Below are 19,529 nucleotides of genomic sequence, written 5' to 3' on the forward strand. Positions count from 1 at the left end.
GCACAGTGAACTTTAAAATAAAGTCAGCAAAAATGGCGATGTGAAAATCTTGTAAATCATCCATAAAATACAATGATATACATAGTTTTGTGCATAAAGTGCTATCTATAATTACTTTTCTCAATAAAATTAAGCTAGATTAAGGGGAAGCATGGAATAATGGAATATATACAAGTATATGACTATTTAAGACATTCAGGCTTTAGGGAATTTTCAAATCTCTAGCTATAGAAGTATGAGGGAAGCCTTTAAAATTTTTCTTCTTGCCTACAGCATTTACTCCATTTTATTTCATATTTAAATATCAAGACTATTAATGCAAGTTAATATACTTTTTAAATTTTTGATGTTTGAACATTGTAGTAGTATTCCATTTTGAGAGGAGGATTAAAATTTAAAGTCATTGGGATAAATATACTCATAATGGACCCATCTTGAAGGTAATTATTATTGCTTATAAATTTATGGTTAGCTGGGTAATATTTATGGTTTCAGCCAGGCTTTATTACATGATTGCAAATAACTGTGTGTCAGGAAGGCAGCTATGTGGCTCTTCATTGGCTGCTCTCAGGTGGATGAGATCAAGTGGCCTGAAATGGCCTTGTCTAGAAAACATGGGTGTTCTTATCCTTCTCATGGTAATCACAGGGTTCCAAGACAGACAGATTAGAAAGAGAGTCCTCACTTACACCAAATTCTATTGACCAAAGCAGTCATAGGGTAGTGTGGTATTAGAGCAGAAGGAAGCTCTCAACATACAATGCAAAGGGGATCATTAATGGAAGTCATCAAAGCCAAAGCAATCCATCTTCCATACACCCAAACAGGTGAGCCCATGAATTCTGTGCCATAGTGGGCACACGAACCAAGGGTTGCAAAAGTACTGAGGCAAAGGATCCCTTAAACTTGACTCCTTTAAAAGGAGTAAAAAAAAAAATCAGTTATTGCATGTTCCTTTCCCCCATATAGTTGAAAGGCTAATGTTGTCTGCCTTGAATTTTTTCTTTGGGTACTATTAATCTTTTTGCCTAAAAACACCTAGGAACAGCTTCTGCATAACACAAAAAGTCACAGTAAATACACAGTCCTGTAGCCTACAAAAACCACAAATCAAGGGCAAAGCAAATGTAAGAGATTAACCTGGAAGCAGAAACTGAAGTCTCTTTTTGTTCTCCTCTGGAATTCTGTGATAGCATACATGTTGTCAAAGGAACATCTGTGACAGCTGCCAAGAGGATTGAGTGGCACGGTACTGTCATGGTTAAGTATAAAATAAATAGGCAATAGGCTGACAGTGACCAGAGGGGGGAGGGGAGGGAATTTCAGGGGAAAAGAGGAAGGGTTTACAGAAACAAGTATAAAGGACACCTGGACAAAAACTAGGGAGTGTGGAAAGTGGAGAGCATTGGGGGGTGGGCTGGGATGGGAGTGAAAGACAGAAAACTGTACTTGAACAACAATTAAAATTAAAAATAATAATAATAAATAAATAGGCAAATTGGGAGATAGTTTTTTGAAAGTGGGACATCTTTTCGTAGACCTCAATGAAATATGAAAGCATTTGAAATTGTCTATATTCCTAAAGAATGAGGAATATCAGTTGATATTCAGCAAAGGAAGAAAATTATAAGGACATAGGAATAAATTTGGGATAGTAGGGCTGAGTGACCAAGGGCTAGAAAGAATTATTCCAATCCTACCCAAAAAGGGGTCAAGTTAAGAACTGGCACTGCCATTTCACAAAAATTCCAGCAGGGACTTCCTGAAGAACCAGGCAATGGAAAACAGGGCAGTACCTAGGAGCGCCCGACAGTACCCAAATGAGCTGTAACTTGTTACTCAAGTACTTTTCTGATCCTGGATGTGAGCTTTACCTTGTGAAACTTCCTACCACGCTGCTCCTACACTGATAAAATGTAAGTAACACTCATTATCCATATACATGATTGTGATCAAACACTTCTTGACTAAAACATGTAAAACAATAAACCAAAGAGCATTTCCTCCAGTCTTTGAATATTCATACTCAAAATCTCCCTCCTGGGTGTTGATGGTATCATCCAAACACTTTGCCATAATTTGGCAACAAAATTTCCATTGGCCTATTTTTGGCAAAATAATTAAATTTGCCTAAGTTTGGCAATAAAATATTTGGCTCAGTTTTTACTCACAAAAAGAATATTTTCTTTTAATTGTTCTGTTGTAATCTATAGTTTTTGTATGTAATACATAACTTCAAATATTTGCATGCAAAAGTTATATTGAACAAAAGAAAAATAAGTTTCATTTATTCCACCTCATCCCCTAACTACTTAGATTTTATCCCCAGAGGAGCAATTGTTATCAGTTTTGCTATGCTCTGAGAGCAATTCTATAAATACCCAAGTAAATGGCTTTTATAAACTCAAAAAACATACTATATACACATAACTTTCTTTTGCTTTTTTTCACTTAAAATGATCTTAGGGATCATTATGGTCTCACCATAAAGAGCCTCATTCATTTCAATGGCACTGTAATAATACATGGAATGCATCATGATTTATTTTATTAGGTTACTATTGGTATTCATCTCATTTAAAAAACAGTTTAAATTAGTAAGTCAGGGGTCATGATGATGAGTTTCTTTTTTAATACAATCTTGAATGAACAACTCCCATATAGTGACCAAGCCCTACACTTCTGAATCTAGAGGGAAGTTCCTAACAAAATGTATGATTTTTTGAGGCAAACCAAGACGTACTTTTATCCTTTTTATTACATTTTTTATTTTCTCACTCCTTTTACTAGAAATCCACCCTTTTTTAATTTTCACCAATTGTCAGGTTTTTTTCCTCTTAAAACTCAACTCTCAAATTCCATTTCATTCTCTAAGATTTCCACCATAGCCTCCATCACCACAGAGTAGAATGTGTTTTTTTCTCATACAATTTACTTTAGAGGAATATTTTAACTCCTTGTCATCTTGAATCATTGTTATATTAGTGCATGCTTCATCTCCTTCACCAGATTGCATGCTGTCCTTCTGAGAACTACCAGAGGGCCTTTAATCTACTTGTACTTAATAAATATGTGTTGTATAAATATATCCTTAGAGTGTGATGTCATTGGATTCTGCTAAATTATAGTAGGACACTGAACTAGGAGTCACTAGTTATGAGCTTACTCATGAATCTGAAATTGCTATCAGGTATTTATTGGATGAATTATTTAAATTCTTAAAACATTTTTATTTTAAAATGGGAATAAAATATGGGAGTAATGGGATTATCTATATCACTGCTCATTGTGAGAATCTAATGAAATAGTGGTTTTATAAGGAAATCTCAGCATTAGGAAAAAAAAGTCAAACTTCTCCTACTCCAATCACCTATACGTTGCTCAAAATCCCTATATATCAACAAATCTGTAAGTAAATTAGAAGTTTATACATGAAAATTTCAGAAGCATATGTCTCAATCAAAATAGAAACTCATTTTATGTTTATGTTATTTTGAATATAATTAATAAGAGCAGCTATACAGTGAAATCCATATTATGCCACTTAATATAAAATTATGCTGTATCTAATTGGAGACTGGCTCCCAATTTCTGTAGCAGACTTTCTTTGGACATTTCATTAATTTCCCTATAATGTAACCCCACATTTTATAGGATTAGATTGTTTGGACCACACTGATAGTATTATTGCAAGACTAAACTTATCCTCCCAATGATTAAATGAGATATAAAAAGTATTTAGAACCTTTGTTGGGGTTCTATATCGTGTGTAGTGTATGCAGTTTGTTGTCAGAATGTTGCATAACCAGTGAATCTCACCATTTGGGCTCCTTAAACCATGTAGGTAGGTAAAAAAAAACAACAAACAAACAAACAAAAAAAACCCTATCCCAAACAGCCTTGGGTAAGAACTAACAAGTAATGTAAACAAAAAGCATTTTAAAAATACAATATGTAATAAAAAGAGCTAATATTATTATTAACTATTATAAGTCTCAGCCATATTTTCATTCCTCACTATACTTTAGGCACAAAGATGCAATGCATTTCAAACTAACAATGAATTATTAAAACTTACACTTTCTTAGTAGGTATGTTCTATATGAAGATAAAACTATTTCATACATATTGTAATTTCCAATTTAACTATATACTCAACTGAAACACAGTTGGAAGACTAAGCTGTCTGATAATTTTCTACTACAGTATACCTGGGCCAGAACTGGCTGCCTTCATTCCTTATGTGTAGTTATATGTACCTCTCTTTATCTGAAATAACAGGCTATTGAAACATGTTTAAAATGTTTTAAAATGTGTTCAATGAAGATCTAGAAAACTTAAAAATCTCTACTGCTATTTTAGCAGAAGTACAAATAATATAATACATAATCTAAAAAAACCTCCACTTTACCAAATGATGGCCACGTGAACACTCATCTTAAATCAATGTTGCTTTGCACGTGTGCCATCCAGTCCCTTCTTCATTAGTGATGTATAATGGGGCAACTCAAAACATTCCAAACAGTTAGGAATATTTTAGCCTTTGAAAAATCTGAAATTTTCACTGGGAAGCTATTGAGTCCACAATAAAACATACTTGATGAATGTAAAGGAATCCTACCTTCTGTGTGCACAGCTGACACATAGGTCCAGTTGTATCTCTTCACTATGTCCACCATGGCCCGTGCCTGCTGGGCATCTGAAGGCACAACCCTCATGAAGTACTTGAACAGAGTCTTGTCACTCAGATCCATGCTTGTTGCTGAGTAAGCAATCTGAGGTATGTTGAAAAGCTGGAGCAAGTTCTGGACCTGAATGGCCACAGAACTGGAGCCAGGCCCAATGACCCCAACTATGGGCTTCTTGGAGCGGAAGGAAGAGGAAGAGCCATCCACACAGCGCACCAACCCTTCTTCCTCTTCTGAAGAAATGAGGGAGTCCCTTATGAACTCAATGCTCTGTTCTAGGGCTACAGCCGAATGCCAGCAGGAATCCCTTATCTCGCAGCCCAGTGTGATGTTGGGCAAGAGTGTGGGGTCCGAGTTGATCCTTTCCAAGGTGTGCAGCATAGCCTCCACCCTCTGAATGCCATACTGTTCACGAACTGCCCCACACTTCCTCTCATGGACTTTGTCCACGGTGGGCTGGTGGTGGACAGAAAACAGAGCTCCAATAATGATGTCACCGGGCATGTGAGCCACCACTCTCCTCTCGCTGGACTGTGCACTCCCACGGACATCTTCTTTCAAAAGCAGGACTGACAGGATCAACAGAAGGACCATTTTAGGAAAGGAGTTCAAGCTAATAAAGATAGCATGGTGGGGAGAATTTAGGAGAGTCCTGATAGATAGAATCAAATAGTGTCCCCCGTTGAGTGGCAAACCAAGAAATTAGCCAGTGTTTTAGAGGTGCTCTCTAAAGGACCACGATGTCCCCAGGTAGCATTTACTTAGATGCATCCACACGACCATGGTCTTCAAAACCTGGAAAAAAGTAGCATAGGTTTTTAACAACATAAGTGCCACTAGTTTGGGAATTTCTAGTGGTGTGTATGCTACTAGAGAAAGATGAGTGTTTCATGATATAGATAACTTGAAAAAAAAGAATACAAAAATCTTTTTATCCTTTGTATGTTTCTTTTGTGAATTTTGTGATATGATGAAGAAGCTGATATAGCTTCTTGATCCGACTTTGTTTAGGTTAATATTTTTTTCCATTTGTTCACCTGGAGTAAAGAAAACTAAATCTTATATGTAGTAAGCTGTAGCATGTATTCACATGGAGGTGAGAGAAAGCATCTTAAAAGCAAAACTATGCCATGAACAGAAAACCTTAGAGAGTATGAATCCCAAAATATTAAACATCGGTGATCACTGGGTGATGGTAATTTTTTTTACAAATGCTTTTTGTTTCTTCCTGAATTTCCATCATTGAGCATGTATTAATTATACAACTACAAAAATAAAGTTACTTAAAGAGAGTCTACATATCACTTCTTCAAATGCAATGTAAAGCAAGTTGAATAATCTCCCCAATAGGTAAGTGTTGTGTCTAGTTTCCATATGTGATAGAACAAAGACAATGTGGTCATGTGAGTATTTCCAAGTTAAATGAACTACAGGGGAGAAGGAAGAGGGTTGGGATATTACAGAAAACAATGTCCCACAGACGACAAGCATAGTGACATGAGCACCAATTTTTGAAGAATATATTCAGGTTAAAATTCCAGTTATGGTACCAAGAAGTATTAGTAAATTATTTAACCTTTCAGTACCAGAATTTCCTCATCTGAAAAGTGGAAATAATATCTGTTAAGCCACCTTTATAGGAATCAATGTAAGATATCAGTTATGCAAGTGTTTTGTGTGTTGACTAGGGCTATGCATATTTAAGACATAACCTCTTCTGTTAGTAAATTTCCAAGGGCATTCTGTGACTAGGTGGTGAGGAAGAGGAAATTCTTTGGCAACTCACTTGGCCCTCTAGAGTCTTCAAAGTAATTACAGAGTCTTGTAATAAAATTCACAGTAATCAGAACTCTATCTCTGATCCAGGGGAAAAAAATACATCAGGAAAACTCAAAGGGCTGAGAGAATGTACGTTCGGAACCATCCTTCCAAGTAGAAACTTAGCATAGCTATGAATATAGTCAATTTTTCAGGCTAAACTCCTGGAAAAAAGAAAATATTTCCCAAGTTGCCTACAACAAATTCTAGCATAATTTATAAAAGAACTGACAAGTTAGTGATTTGGGTCATTTAAAGAATTGTATAAGAGACTTATTTTGTAAGTTATCTTCTCTGCCAACCAAGGATCTCAAATTGTTTTAAAGTGACTAACTCCCTAAGCACCACCTTTCAAAGTCAGGTGATGCTTCTTCAGGAATACTAATGGTTTTCAAAAGTCATCAGATCTACAAAAATTCTAGTCCCAACACAAAATGAATACAACCTGAACCACATTTCTAATCACTCTCAGTCTCATTTTCATTCCCCCCCAACTGTTTCCTATACAACAGAGAAAGAATCCCTCTGTATAGTGCCAAACGCTTCAAAAACCCACCGCAAATGACAAGATCTTCCAGAATAACCAGATATTTAGCAATGTGTAGGAGAAAAAATCAGTGGAAGTTGGCTTTGTAGACCAGCAGGGGAGGGAACAAAGACTGATGTTAATATTTTCATTTGGAAACTATTTGAGTAGTCTCAAGATTTCTCCTCATTTTGCTTAGACTACAGACCTGGGGCTAATGCTTACCCTCATGATCATGTGAATTTTACTGCAGACAGAAAAAAAAAACTGACGCAAAAGTAACCACAATTTCTAGTTAAATCCAGAATATTAGTGAGCAAGCTCAATAACAAAACAAGGCTTATTTTATTATGTGATCATCAAGGTGATATGAGACTAGAGTACAGGTGGCAAACACTAGGCCCACAGGCCGAATCCTGCCCTCCACCTTGTTTTATCTGTCCTGGCACCTTGTTTCTGCCTGGCAGCAATGCTGAGCTCCTTGCACCTTGTTAAAGAGTAGTTACATTTATGCAGTCCTAAAATTACATTTGGTCCTTTGAAGGCAACCGTGAGGCTAATGTGGTCCCCAGTGAAAATGAGTCTGACACACCTGGATTAGAGGTAGCCCATCAAACTGATGAAACTAAAATATTAGTCCTGTGCATTTTATTTGTTGGAACTATTTTAAGCAAGCCCTATATATTGAGATACAGTGTATATATGTGATTAATAACAAATAGATTGACTTATTTAAAATATGTTGTAGATTACATACACATACTTTCTATTATAGCTAAATTAGTTGTTCAATTAATTGAACAAATATCTATTAACTATTGGGTGGGAGACACTAATATAACAAAGTACAATGATGTCAATTGATAATTACTGTCATTATCGATTATGCACCAGTCATTTATTCTTTAACTCCTTTGACAAATATACATGGCATGGCTGTGCTACGACTCTCTCCTGAGAATTAAACATTCAAGAGAGAACAACTTATACATGTTGCTTATACTCATGGGGCTTACAGATACTCTAAAGGTCACTTTAGCTGGAACCTGGTAAGTGCAAAGAACAATAAAATAAAGGATTAAAAATGTTGGTCTTGTGAAAGTGTGGCTAGAGCATAAAGAATGGGAGGGATAGTACTACAAGATGAGGTATAAAAAGCTAATAAAGGGCCAGACCATATAGAATTTTGTTGGCTCTTAAAATCCAATTTGGATGTAAGTGCAACAGAAAACAATGGAGGAGATGTAAACAAGTGATTGGCACAACTCAGTGTTAGAAAAGATTGTTCTAGCCTGTCATTGTTCTGGATTATGGATTGTAGAAATCTGATTAAGAGACTCATACACATTTAGGTAAGGATGATGGTGGTTTGGCTATGATTGGTGAGCATAGATACGGAGAGAAGAAGACACAATCATATGTTTTGCAGGTATAATAAACTGGACTTTGTGATAGACTGGTTGTGGACAGTAAGGGAGAGTGGAATCACTGTTTGTATCTAAAAAAACTAGTGTATTTATGTCCCACTAAAAGACATGGAATAGACTGGTACAGAAATAGATGGAGGCAGAGGAACCCTTAATAATTTTCTTTTGAACAAGTTAAATTTGAGGTGTTTTTGAAGCATCCAGCTACAGGACATTAATAAGATGTTCTTCTTTGTCTTAATCTGTGTTTTTTAAATTCCTAAATTTGCTATCAAATTATATGTATTATTTGTGATTCTCTTAGGTGAGATTGAGGAATCTGCCTTTTAAATTTTTGCCAGAGTCTTTCTTGAGGCCTCATCTGACCTCAGTTTGCTCTTCCTTGGGGGTCTGCTAGTCAGGTTAAATGTGTGTCTCCTCCAGGAATATACCTCTTCTCCCCAGTGGTTTTCTTCATGCTTCTTCTGGTCCCTGATATGCCCTTAATTCAAAGGCCTTTACAGGAGAATTTTTAAGAGCATGGACTTGGAATCAGTAGACCTGGGTTTGAATCCTGGCAATGCCATCTGTTGGCTGTGTGTCCTTGGTTACTTAGCCTCTCTGAGCCTAATTGGAATGAGAATAGTACCTACCTTAAAGACTTTTAATGAGGATTAAATGAGACAATATTATCAAATAGCCCCTTTATAATATCTTCCCTAATTCCTCACCTTGTGGTGTTTGTTCTGTTCTCTGAACTCACATTGAATGTTTATGCATTCTTTCTTATGATATTTATTACTAAGCTAAAATTATAGCTATTTATACACATTTTGTTTTCCAACAAACCCCTTAAAGGTTAAATTTGCACCATATACAGCACCTGGTAAAATCCTTGCACTAAATAAACATTCAGTAAATTCCACAAGTGAACAAGTAGTGAATTGGTTCCACTTAGTTTTCTGATCAACTATCTAGCTAAAGTTCACAAATAATTACCCCTGCCCCATCATGGAAAACTGAAAAATACATAATGAAACTCTTTCTGTGCAATGGGTCCAGGCAACAAAGGACAAAAACAAACAAAGAAGCAAACAAAAACAAAAGAAAAAGAGGCAAAAACTGACAAAGTGGCAGGGAGAAACTTTAAGTGCTCCCCACGGCTTTTCAACCTATTAAGGAAAACAGCAGCATAGAACTAGAGAGAGCCCTGTAGATGATTCAGTTTAACTGAAACCCACAGAGATTACATAATTTTTAGTAGCCCTTGGACCAGATCCTGCTACAGTCACCTCAAAACCCAGGCTTAATCACATTCTACAACTTAGCATCCACTCTTCTATAATTTTCTAAGCATATTTTATACACAAATATTTTTATTTAAATGGACCCTTAGTATGAAATCTATATCATCACATATTTTAATTCTTCTCTACATAATGCTTATAAAGATTTTTTATGTTAATTCATTTTGATGATGGGGACAATGATAACAAAAATTAAAATAGAGAGCTTATCAAGTGCTAGGCAATATGCTTAGTCATGATTATGAAGTGTCATTTAATTGTCATCAAAAACTATAGGATAAATAAATTTATGCACATTTTACAGATGGAGGATCTCAGGCTCCATGGCATAGAATAGTTTGGCTAAGATTCCAAAGCAAGTGAATAGCAGAGCTAAGATTCATGCTTAGAAAATCCATTTCTTTTTGATAGTTGCCTAGTATTCAATTACATGAGTGAACCAGGATTTATTTATGTCCTATTGTTAGATATTTAGATTGCTTACAGATTTTCTTACTTTTATAAACAGTGTCTCTCTTATGTTTGAAAGTATTTTTATGGGACAAATGCATGATATTGCTGTCATAAATGTTTTCACATTTTATAATCTATCAAGTTAGATTTTAAAAGGCAGCATTAGCTTCACTCTCAGTCCTTTCTCCTTAACCTCATCAATTCTGGGTACCACACAATGTTCTTTCCATGAGGATCTGCACTTTCTTGCTTCTATATACATTCATAGGGTGAGGCCACTTCTCCTTAGCTATTTCAACATGAGTTTCATTGGTTCATTTAGCATGGGTCTGGCAGAAAGAAAAGGAAGGGAAATAATAATACCATGTACTTTATTTCAGTGTACAGACTCTTTCTCCATTATCAATCCTACTTCAATCTTAAACAAAATTACTATAAGAAGGTCTGATTATGCCCATTTCATATATCAGTAAATAGAGTCTCAATGAGAATAAATTATTTGCTTTAGGTTATAACTCTGAGGTAGTAAGGGTTATAGGTTGGTAGCAAAAAATAAATCAGGTTTTTGCTATAGATAGTGGGCAAGAATTAACTAATACAATGATAAAACACCTACAAAATGTTATAGTTCTACAATCTAATGATATTAAAACCTTTATTGAGTCAAAAGTGGGAAATAATGAGAGTTTATATAAATAGTGCAACTTATATGATATATTGGTTCAGGTGCTATTTTCAGAAACACCAAACTTCTTCATTCAATTTTATATTTCTGGGTTCACAGCATGACAAAATTAATCACTACCCCATTATAGAAAACAATAGATATTTCATATGCATAAAAGTATTTTGTCTCAGGTAATAATACAGTCTCATGCTGTACCCTAAATGAATATAAAGAAGAAACATTGGGACATAGAGTTTTCCATAACTGACAACTTACATTGTAACTAGATTCATAATCACGTTGTCTTTTGTTTTCAACAATCTTCTCAAATGCTGACCATCTTTCTGGCACAGATGTCTCTTATATAACTTAATCCCCACATAAGCAAATCACACAGCTCAGGACATCAACAATAAAATGATTCCTCCTGAGTGAGCAACAGCCTCATCACAAGTAGTCAGGGATGTCAATATTGCATATGCCATGGATGCCTTTGATATATTTCCTGAAAACAAGCACATCCCATAAGTAAGAGACACTCTGAGGTACAATAATATTGAGAGCTTTATAGTCTGAAGAAAACCCCGTTGTTGTAGCTATCTCAAGCACATATCTGTGACCTGGTAAACAAGAAAGCCCAGCACCCTCTCTGTTTAGCCCAGGAGAAAAAAAAATATGCCATATTTTAACTGAAAAAGCCTAAAACCAAAAAAAAGGATCTTAAATAATATTGCATGAGAGAGAAATCTGCAATGTTATGCATTAATTAAAAGACACTGGCAGTGGAATAAAGCTTACTAAATCATTGTAAATCATTTTAAAAATACTGGTTTAGTAGTCCATGAAGACCTGAAACAGCCTTGTACAGCAAAGCAATAAAAATGATGTAATCCACTGTTAACTAGTCTCAATTTAATTATCAAGCAGGGATTATAGCCTTCTTCCCATTTTGCAGCCTTCAGCTGCTTTCTTGTTATTTATGGCATAGCTCTAAAAACTGTAAAGCATTATTGTGCATATTATATTACCTATCATCAGGTATCTGAAAATGTGATTTTGTGTTTCTAACTCAATCTCTAGGTACTTATCAACATCTAATTCTTAGTGAATGCCTATTTTATGCAAACAATGTACTGTATAAGCATTATTCCAATGTAAGTCTCACAACAACCTGTGAGGTTGGTATGATCACTACCTACATTTAATGTCCCTAGAAACTGAGACTTGGAGGTAAAGTATTTTGCCACAAATCTTGTATCTATAATAAATGGCAGGGTCAGATGAAACCAATTTTCTTGGCTTCAAAGTAAACATAGTCAAATGATAATGTCTTCCATAAGATCAAATGGGTTATTTGGTTAAACCTTATACATTGATTACAAGATATCCTGGAGACTCTGTTTTCCATCAAATTCTTATGTAATGCCAATCAGCTACATTCAGAAGACACAAAGCAAATAAACCTAGGCAACTGTTTCTTAGAATCATTTATATCAGGGTTTCTCAACGTGAGTTCTGCTGACATTTTGGACCAGATGATTCTTTGCTGTGGGGGGTGGAATGCTTCTGTTCTGTGCATTGTAGGATGTTTAGCAGCATTCCTGGTCGCCAGATGCCAATAGCACACACCTCCACTAGTTGTGATGAATAAAAATGTCCCCAGACTGTCAAAAGTCCCCCACAGGTCAAAGTCATTCCTGGCTGAAAACCACTGATTTACATGAAACTCATTCTGGTAAACTCCACGTAATCATCAAAAAAGAATACAACTAAGAGCGAATCACTTGGATATGTCAGCTCTACAGAGTCTTCTCCTGAAACCTCCTAATAATTCTAAGGAAAACAGTTTGAAATAGATGTGTCATAGTCCTTGTTTACTTGGTTTCTACCTTGCTTTTGGCTGCAATTTCAATTTGAGAAGTACAGATTAAATTGTGAGCATCAAGGATCACATTGCCTTCCATTAAATAAAGATAGTTCTGATTATCCACAAACTACAATAAATGAATGTGAGAAGAGTATCCTATAATATACTTCACCATTTCAAAGGCTTTTTTAAATATAAAGTGCAAAGTCCATTATGATTTTAACATGATAAGGATAACTTTATACAGTAATTTATAACTTGATTTTTTAAATCTCATTTGTATTTTTTAAGTAATATAACATTGTTATTTTCTTTTGGACCTTTGAAGGGTTCTACCACATTACTGTGTATTAAGGCAAATTGATTTTTTAAAAATATTTTAAATTATTCCTCTGCAAAATATTGTAAATGTAAATAGGCAGCATTATCATTGCAATGCCCACTAGTGCCACTATGATTATAAGCTTTTAATATTTCTCAGAATATTTATGCTCAGAAGTTCAAAGTTAGGAGTCTATTACCAGATTTATTGTGAAAAATAATTATTAGGGAATTATTCTTAGGTCTGGTATTTTTGTAAGACCAACAGAATCACATTTACATAAAACACATTTGCTACACTTAATGTAAATTTCCTGAATAGTTTGACTAAAATAAGAAAAGATATTTGAGAAAGCAATTATGTACCAACCCACAGAGTTGTTGACAAGATTAAATTCAATAACATGAAAAAACTAGGAAATATCTGATATTCAAGGGCCTGGATGGGATTAATAGCTATCACATCCATTTCTGTTCTGTTCACTGTGGGTCAGGCACTTTACTTAAATTTGTGCGATTAATTCATCATAATCACTCAAGGAGGCTAATAGTGTTACAACCTGTTTCCCATTTTTAAAATGAGGAAACACAGGCAGAGCAACATTGAGTTGTCCAAGGTCACATAGCTATAAGCCACCAAGCTGGGGTTCAAACGTGGGCAACCTTGTGCAAGCGTCTGCACTCACAATACCACAACTCACTGGAGACTGCAATGAAACAATTTCATGATGTTTAACCACATCATAGGTTAAAGTTATCTAGTGTGATGGAATAAGGTAAGTTTGAGTTCCAAAATAGCAGATGTATATGTTTTTTTTTATTCCTTCCATTTCCTTGTTATGTGAGAATGGAAAAAATAAACTGTATGAACAACATAAAAAAGTATGAACACATATTGCCTTGTATGATTGTTATGAGGATTAAATAATATATCTAGTGCTTGGCTTGGTGCCCAATGTGCTCGATTAAATGTAGTTATTAGAGCAAGGGTGAGCCTGAGCCTGCATCAAGACTTCTGCTTAATTCCCCTTCTGACTGAAGGTATATATTATTCAAACAAGATTAGAACTGGTAAAATGTAGATTTTTCTCTCTTTTTTTGTAAATTTGAAGGAAATGAAAGCAAGACAGTGACATAACATATTTTAGAACTATCATTTAACTGAGATAAAGTAATATCAAGAAGATATTGTCTCATTTACAAATAATTGAAATTTTAAAATTAAAATTTATTTTTTTCTTTCATTGTGCAAGCACAAAATAAACTCAAAAATATTATTTTAGATTTTCTTATCTTCTTATGTTCTTCTAAGCTCCATTCAGTAATGAAAATGATGACTTAATGTTGCCTTGTGACTAAGATTAATATTTCTCTAGATATTAAAATAACACACTTTTCTAAATTCTAGAATGTTCCTGCTTTGTAGTAATACACCTTCAGTATATTCAAACTTCAAACAAACTAATTAGCTTTAGCATACCACTATATATAAACATATATCTATTTATAAAATAGGAGTTAGTTTATATTCTATATATCTACTAAAATAACATGGCAAAAATGTAAAGAAAAATAGTGAGATGTATCTCTTCATCCAAGTGAGTATGAATATCCTGGGAGAAAATGGTGTACAAATAAATACAATATTTTTCATGATTATCTTATATTTTCTACCTGCAATTTTACCTACCCTTATAAGCATTTAATTTAGTTTTTCTATCTAAAATGCTCTGACAATTCCATAAAATACAGTATAATACCAATCTTGTAAAATCTTCAATGTGTTTTGAAGGAAAATTTAAAATTTGAAATTATTAACATCCTTTAGCCAGGAAAGTGAACATGTTTGAGACAATTATTGAACTGAGACAATGTTAATAATTAGAGTAAAAACTAAAAAATTGTATGTAGTTACTCAAATATCCTTAAAGTGTGTGTGTTTTGTGCTAGTTGGACTTAGTACCTATGAATGAATTTTTCCATTTTCACCTTGGTGTTTGTCATCATGTCAATAGTGTGGACTATGAAGTGATGTTAGAGGCCCGTGTATACCTATGGAAGTAAAGAGAAGAACTGTGGAAGTACTCAGATTATACAAATACCACCACCCCCATTCTTCAAATAATCTTAATATTCCCTTTAATAAATGAACATTGAAAAGTTTGATTTGTCTTTAAGCATAGCCCACAATCAAAAGATGGCCATGTGATAGCAGAGATTTAGGGTGTGCAATAAAAATATCTAGATTGTATGTTTTATCAAGCAGTGTGTAGATGACCAGCGAAAGCTTTTCTCTTAAAAGCAGTTACGCAGAAAGAGCTCTATCCATGTTCTTCTTGGAAGAAACCTTCAAGGATCTGTCCGGAGTGCTGAAAAGGTTTCCTCTGGAGAAGGCTAGGCACTTTGTAGGATGTGCACTAACCTGATGAGTTCAGGAAGCAACATTTTCAAGTGCCCAATAAAAGACCCTTTTTAAAAAAACAGAAATCACATCCGTAAAGGGTAGAAATTGTCACAACTGATTCTTAAACGTGTATTTACATAAATATGAATTAAAGAAATTAAAAAAGAAAATTTCCTGTGCACCATGAAGGAAATGAGGACCACAAAGAACCCTAACAAGAGATAGCATGCCCAAACACTCAATACTCAAAAGAATGTCTAGAATGTTGTATAACTAATAGGATTCCATGGAAACCTTGCCTTATTCCCACTGGGTGAAGGGGCTGCACATAGTACAAGACAATGCTCCCTTGGCTGCCTCACATGGACAGCAGCCAGCATTAAGGATACAGATTAGCTCTAGTTCAGTCTCTAGGGACTCAGAACAACAAATCAGCATGTAGGGAATGAAGAAGAAGGTGGAAGAGAGACTCTGCCCCCCCCCCACTAGTCTGTGTCGATTTCTTTGTGGGGAGTAAAGTGTTGGAGGATCTATCTGCCTGACTACTCAAGCTTACAGTGCAGCTGAGGCAGCACCAAGATTGTGCCTAAATAAGCACAAGAGCTTGTTAACTTCTTCTCAATTTCCCTTCCTCACAGAACCTGCTCCGGAGGGAAATAGGGGCTGTTGGAAATTCCAGTACCAGTTCCGAGAGCCCTCCAGGCAAACTCTTCACGTCCCTCTGAGAGGTCCCAAGTGAGGGATTAGACTCTGGTGACGGGCTAGCTCACGGGCCTGCCCCGGGTTCTTCCCCCAAGTCGCTGTAGCCTGGGCACATTCTCCACCATGCCGCTCATGCTGCCACTCCAGGGTAACTAGCAGGCTTTACGTCCGACGGGAAAGACACATCCATGAGAGAGGAAAAAGCGGAGGGCGCAGACTGAGGTTTAGACAGAGGCTCGCTAGACTGAAAGACCTGAGCCTTCAGCACCACCCGCTGTCCCCACTCTTCTGCAGCAAGCGCCCCAGTCACGGCAGCTAACCGAGCTACTGGGAAGCGACTCCCCTTTCTTTCCCTCTCTACCTGTTCTTCTTTCGATTCCAATCCCTCGGGCGGTTTGGGGAAGCTCAGCCTGCATTCTAAATATGCGCACCTGGCTTTAGGGAGCGGGAACTCGGATCTGGAGACATGCAAAATCCTTCTCAACCCTTGCAGTCATTCCCTCCTTTGCCCTATTGCTCTCACCTTTTCTCCCGACAGGTTTACTAAGGCCGCGGGCAAACAGAGCAGACTTCAGTCTCGAGGTTCTGGCCACCCTTGCTCCACCCTCATCCCCCTCCCCCAAACCAAACTGAGAGCCACCCAGCAAGCTGATAGCGGCTACATCCTTCCCGCCCCGGGGACTTTTGGTCACACAGACACTTAGCAAGCTTACCCCCCTGTTGACTGTGCAGCGGGCAGTGAGATGAGGTCTAGCTAGCCCCCCATAAAGTTGGGCCTTACGGATCAGTGGGGCAGAGCCGGCCTCTCCAGTCCCGGGGTCCCCCCAAGATGATCTTAAGCTCATCTCTTGCGCTCAGTGAGCGCAGAACAGCAGAGCTGAGGGCGGTGTGTGCAGCAATGTCCCTGCTACTGAGAAAAGGGGAAGGGGGAAGGGGAGAGTGCGGAGGAGGGAGGGGTGGTAGTTTGTATTTATAGAGAACAGAGTTCTTAACACAACTTTTTGGTGCCACCAAGTGGCACAGTGAGTTCCTTTAGGAACACAGACTTTGGGTTGAATTTGGATAAGGTAAACTAGATCCACCACCAGATGCTTACATGGTGGGGAGATTGGGGGAACACGCCTAGGACTTGAGTTTTCCCATGTTCATCTTTATATCTCAACACCTGGGTGGCAAATCACTAAGTTCTAAGAATGAGCTTGTATTGAAGGGTAAGGGGTACCTGTGCTCTCTTCAGACAAGTGCCAGAGGTGTCAAGGACACTGGACAAATGCCAGTTGCCTCCTAGGAGTCTAGCAACCCTTGTCTCAGGAAGGAGATCCATTCTTTTCTCCCTGCTCACCCCTCTGCTCAGATTGCAGTCTTCTCATATCTCACTCTAAAACCTTTTCCCTCCCATCCTTAGTCCCCAACCTTTAAAGTGAGGTTCCATTCATTTTCCTTGTGTTAAAATTGATTCCAAATTATTTCCCAAACCTCAAATTGACAGGACTTCGCAGCTTGCTGCCAAACCTCCTTCTTTAATTGATACCTTTTTTAAAAAAGCATGTGACTTTAGGCTCAGTGGATCTGAACCTCTCCAACTAGCACTCAGAACCCCAGGTTCCCTTGGCTATCATCTAGGTGTCCGATTGTCCTGCTCACCCATTTCTACAGACCTTCCAACAGGCGTTACACCAAATGCACAGCCAGGAGCTTGCAAATGCCTTTGGTACTTTAGGGAAAATGCACTGATGCTTCCATCATCTGGATCTTCTGTGTGTTTTTCCTCCCTTGAATGTAGATCCTCAAACCCATACAGTCATAGACAGACACTGCTGCATGCGACCTTAGTGTCCCAAATCCCAGAAGAACCTCTACAATTTGCAGATGGGGAAATTGAATACAAAAATGTTAAGGAATTTGTTCAAGGTCATACATTTCTCTGGAGACCAGCCCAGAGACTACTCAGGGTGGAAATGAATGAACACAGTGATTCCAAACCTGACGTCCAGACTTCTGCTCCTTCTTCCTCCTCACACAGTTCATTTAGTCATATTCAGCTCCCTTCTCCTCCTCTCTCCCCCCATCCCTCTCTCCGACCCCATCCTTTGCCAAAGTTCCACAAAGGAACCTAGAGTAAGGATGTCTTCCTAGCTTCATCTGGAGTACATAAACTTGAGCTTAAAGGTCCAGAGTTCCATGTGTACCCCCTTAAAATGGCCCCCTGTTATAGAAAATCCCTTCCTCCGGTTAATGTAGTCATGGAAGTGTCATTTTAGAAATGGAACACTGGCATTCATGCCCAACAAGGTCCCTTTTTTGCTGTCTCTTTCCGGGTGAAGCAACAGCGAGAGCTTTTATAGCTCCCAAAACACCTAATGGCCTCAAAGATGGTAAAGCCCCCTCCCTCCTTGATAAATGCGCCCCTTTGTGCACATGCATTGGTATGAGAGTGAAAGAAAGAGAGGTGTCCAAATGTCTCCTTTGCTTCAGATCTCTATTTTTTCCTCTGATATTTTTTAGTTCATTTTCTATGGAAACAAAACACTTAAATCCCTCACTCATGCAAATAAAAGCAAAATGATCTTCATAAACCTCTCATTGGAGCTATGCCGCGGTAGCTTGGGCTCCTGACTAGAAATTCATGTCTGATTCACACAGCACACGTCCTTGCAGGGTGACTTTTCTAAACTTGCAGGACCTCGTAGCGTCCCTGGCTCCACCAGTTCTCCACCTGCCTACCACCTGCCCTCCTGGGTCCGTTTGCCCAAGCTCCCGCCCCCTGACTGAAAGCTTTCCAGCCCTGTGCTGGGGGAGGGGCTCCGGCGGTATCCTACATCCGTGGTGACTCGAGATCTGAAAGAAAGAAAAACGCGCTGCGCTTACCAGATGTGCGCCCTGAGCCTGGCGCCCCCAGCCAGCCGCTCCTCGCGGGCTTCCTGCGCTCGGTTAGCGGCCTGGGCTGCAGCGGGAGCGCTACTGGCGGCGATGGTGACAGCGGTGGCAGCAGGCAGAGAGGCTCAGGGCCCCGGCGGTGGCGCTGGTTCTCCCGCGCCAGCGCTTGGAGCACGTGCCGCACTCAGGCAGACGCAGCTGGGAGCGCAGCGCAGGGCTGGCTCCTACTCCTGCAGCGCACGGCGGGGGGCAGTAGAACGACTAGGGCACAGACTCAATGAGTGACAGGTGTCTTGCAGCATCATAGTCTCGGGGTTCAGGAGAGGGTTGCTTCAGGCTCCCGCTGCAGCTCCTCAGCTTCCCTCCATGAGCCGCGGAAGAAGAAATGTGTGGGGAGGCGTGGGTGGTGTGTCACTCAGAGAGAAGCTGGGGAGCAGGTAGATAATGAGTTTCTCTCTGACGATGTCACTTAAACCCCTGACAATGTTTGGGA

General features: G+C 38.0%; 1 protein-coding gene across 3 annotated transcripts in view; it reads right to left on the reverse strand.

Annotated features, from left to right (window-relative positions):
* Nucleotides 1-19,161, reverse strand: part of GRM5 (glutamate metabotropic receptor 5) — a 475,017-nt gene extending 455,856 nt beyond the window's left edge. For 2 of the 3 annotated variants that reach the window (XM_045818292.1, XM_045818290.1), the window contains exons 1-2: nucleotides 16,873-16,973; nucleotides 4,622-5,483 (exon numbers count right to left, since the gene is read on the reverse strand). In XM_045818292.1, the coding sequence (XP_045674248.1) occupies nucleotides 4,622-5,282 (661 nt within the window). In that variant the 5' untranslated portion in view covers nucleotides 5,283-5,483; nucleotides 16,873-16,973. Of the gene's footprint in view, nucleotides 1-4,621; nucleotides 5,484-16,872; nucleotides 16,974-19,027 lie in introns of those variants that run through there. The other variant, XM_045818291.1, reaches the window with a different exon arrangement.
* Between the last annotated feature and the right edge of the window lie 368 nt (nucleotides 19,162-19,529).

This window comes from Phyllostomus hastatus, unplaced genomic scaffold (assembly GCF_019186645.2).
Source record: "Phyllostomus hastatus isolate PE091 unplaced genomic scaffold, TTU_PhHast_1.1 phas_scaffold_317, whole genome shotgun sequence".
Lineage (NCBI taxonomy): Eukaryota > Metazoa > Chordata > Mammalia > Chiroptera > Phyllostomidae > Phyllostomus > Phyllostomus hastatus.